Source organism: Ipomoea nil, unplaced genomic scaffold (assembly GCF_001879475.1).
Source record: "Ipomoea nil cultivar Tokyo-kokei standard unplaced genomic scaffold, Asagao_1.1 scaffold1303, whole genome shotgun sequence".
Taxonomy (NCBI): Eukaryota; Viridiplantae; Streptophyta; class Magnoliopsida; order Solanales; family Convolvulaceae; genus Ipomoea; species Ipomoea nil.
In genome coordinates, this window is record NW_017617731.1 from 209,335 (window position 1) to 211,895 (window position 2,561).

Below are 2,561 nucleotides of genomic sequence, written 5' to 3' on the forward strand. Positions count from 1 at the left end.
ACAATTGACCAATTTTTTTGAACTGAAATTTTCAGGTTTTCAATTACTATGAGTATACTACTTTCACAAAAAATTCAGGACAAAATACGATACATAGGTCTTTTTTTTTGGAATTTTTCAATCTGACTGCGTAAATCTGAAAAATTTTTGGCAGTGAGTATTAATCAATCAACTAGGGCTATATGGCAATGAATTAATTGATGAAATTTAATATAGAGACAGTAGACTCATTAAGGATCACAAAAAAATTATGCACTTTGCTTTTGGGACTAGTTTTGGCAAATAAAAAGATAACACAATAGGAAGAAAACTAGCAGCAATTGAATAGAGGATAGATGGTAAGAAAATATATAAATTAGGTTGTGATTTGTAACCTCTAAGACGCGAATAAGCCAACCTGACTTTGATACCAAAGATGATGTGATCCTCGAATTAGAGACGAAGTTTGGAAACCTTGCGTTCTCGTTCGGTCCTCGGGTTTTTCCACTTCTCTAGTAGAACGGAGCTGGAATTGTCTCAATTGGTTTGTATTGTGGTTCTGTTATACGGATTTGGGTTGTGTTGTGGGAAGAGTTTTGGTGTTCTCTAAGATTGGGATTCACCCACACTTGGTTTGAAGGTAATACGAAGATGGAGACGCCACAAAGAAGAAAACAGTCCTTGATAAGTCGGGAAGTCTTGAAAAACTCAAGAAAGAAGGCAAGGCACAAATAATGCTCTTGTTCGCTATTTCTCAAAATCTGACTTGCTCCTTTACAAAGAGATTAGGAGTGTTATATATAACTCCCTAGCATGCCTCTTGCTTAAAGACTAGGACATGGATAGTTTGAATTCAAACTCAGTCCTAAAGTCTAACTAAAACAAATAACTAGACTACTTGTTATAAAAGAAATAATATGCTACTCATTATTTGAAGACTAATGGATAGTCCAATAAGTTTATTTACTATCCATGTAATCAGCACGGCCCAATTAAATTAATTGTCCCAAGTCCGAACGCTTAAGAAACGAACACTAACAGGATTTTCATAAACTTAATAATCGAACACTCCACTCACACTCACACTCCAAAAATCTTAACAAACAAACACGAACAACCTCTGTTAGTTCATATTGGATCGATTCATTAACATCCCTAATTCTTATCTACTAAACTAATAAAATTTGAATTCTTACCTTATTCCTTTTTATAAAATTACAATTATTTTTCTCTAATTTCTTCCATCCAACCAAACCTGTATTTAATTGATTATATAATATTGAAACTTTGAATATAGTTTGAGCAAACATCGAGGTCAGCAAAGCCATCAACATATCCCCAACTCCAAGCAGATAAAATCAAAACCAGCTCACTATGGTCCCATCCCCACTCACCCACTGCCACTCTCTGCTCTCCTATCTCCATGTCTCCCACCCCACACTCTCCACTCCTTACCATCTTTCTCTCTCTCTCTAAAACCTTAAACATCCCCCTATCTCTCTCTAGAAAACCTCAGAAAATGTTCGAAGATACAGTCTCCATTGTTCCCTCTTCATTCTTGGCAGCCATGAACAACTGGTTCACTCCCACTGTCTTCTTCGTTCTTCTCAATGTTGTGATTGCCACCATAGCCTTGACCTCCACGCTAGCCAACCAAAAGAAACAGACCACCCAACAGACTCCCAAGGTCGCCGGATCTCCCTCTGTTCTTCAGCGTCTCAGATCCATCAATCTCTCTAGTTTCAGATCTCAGGAACCCATTTTTAAATTTAACCCGGATTCCGATACCCTTTTCAATCTTGAGCCCACCCACCACCCCCAAATCCTTGAACCCCAAATGCCTTACGCCTTTTACCAGCTCCCCCAAGAAAGCCCCAGCCTTGAAACCCAGACGACCCACTACATTTTCCGGCAAGAAAATGAGACACATTACGTTTCCCATCAAGAAACTGTTGAACGGAATGAGACCCACGATGTGAAAACTGAAGAAATCGAAGCCCATGAAGAGGAGGCAGAAGAAGAAGCGAAACCGGAGAGGTTGGATGGAGACTACAATGAGCCGCCGGAGACAAAAACGACGCCGTCTGCCGTCGAGATTTCCGAGAGGCTGGCGGCGAAGATGAGGAAGTCGGCGAGCATGAAGTCGCAGCCTGAGAAGAAGGAGGACGTGGAGGCGCGGCGGCCGGCGACGATGAAGGAGAGAGTGGCGGCGGAGGTGGACGAGGAAGTGGACGCAAAAGCCGACGATTTCATCAACAAGTTCCGGCAGCAGCTGAAGCTGCAGAGGGTGGATTCCACACTTAGGTACAAGGAAGCGATCCGCAAAGGGGCCGGAAGCTAAATTATTAACAATATAGGGGTCGTTTTTAAATTCTGCTTAGTTTTGGGACTTTGTATAAAAACTGGAAAGTTGCTCACTTTTTGAGATTCTAGCTAAGCTAAAGCCACTCTACTGCTTGTCGAAGGGCGTTCTGGTCATTTCGGCCTACGGCGGTGACGTTTTGGAATTTATTGCTATTATTACCTAATATAGATGCCACATTGTATAACTTTAATTATAATATTATATAGTTTCAACTTTG

At 40.6% G+C, this 2,561-nt stretch overlaps 1 protein-coding gene across 1 annotated transcript; it reads left to right on the forward strand.

Annotated features, from left to right (window-relative positions):
- Positions 1-1,498: 1,498 nt before the first annotated feature.
- LOC109184993 lies at positions 1,499-2,320 on the forward strand. The gene has a single exon (XM_019334988.1). The coding sequence runs from the start codon at positions 1,499-1,501 to the stop codon at positions 2,318-2,320; it is 822 nt and encodes a 273-aa protein (XP_019190533.1).
- Positions 2,321-2,561: the final 241 nt, after the last annotated feature.

Coding starts and splice junctions, on each gene's coding strand:
- LOC109184993 (XM_019334988.1), top strand. CDS start 1,499: ATGTTCGAAGATACAGTCTCCATTGTTCCCTCTTCATTCTTGGCAGCC.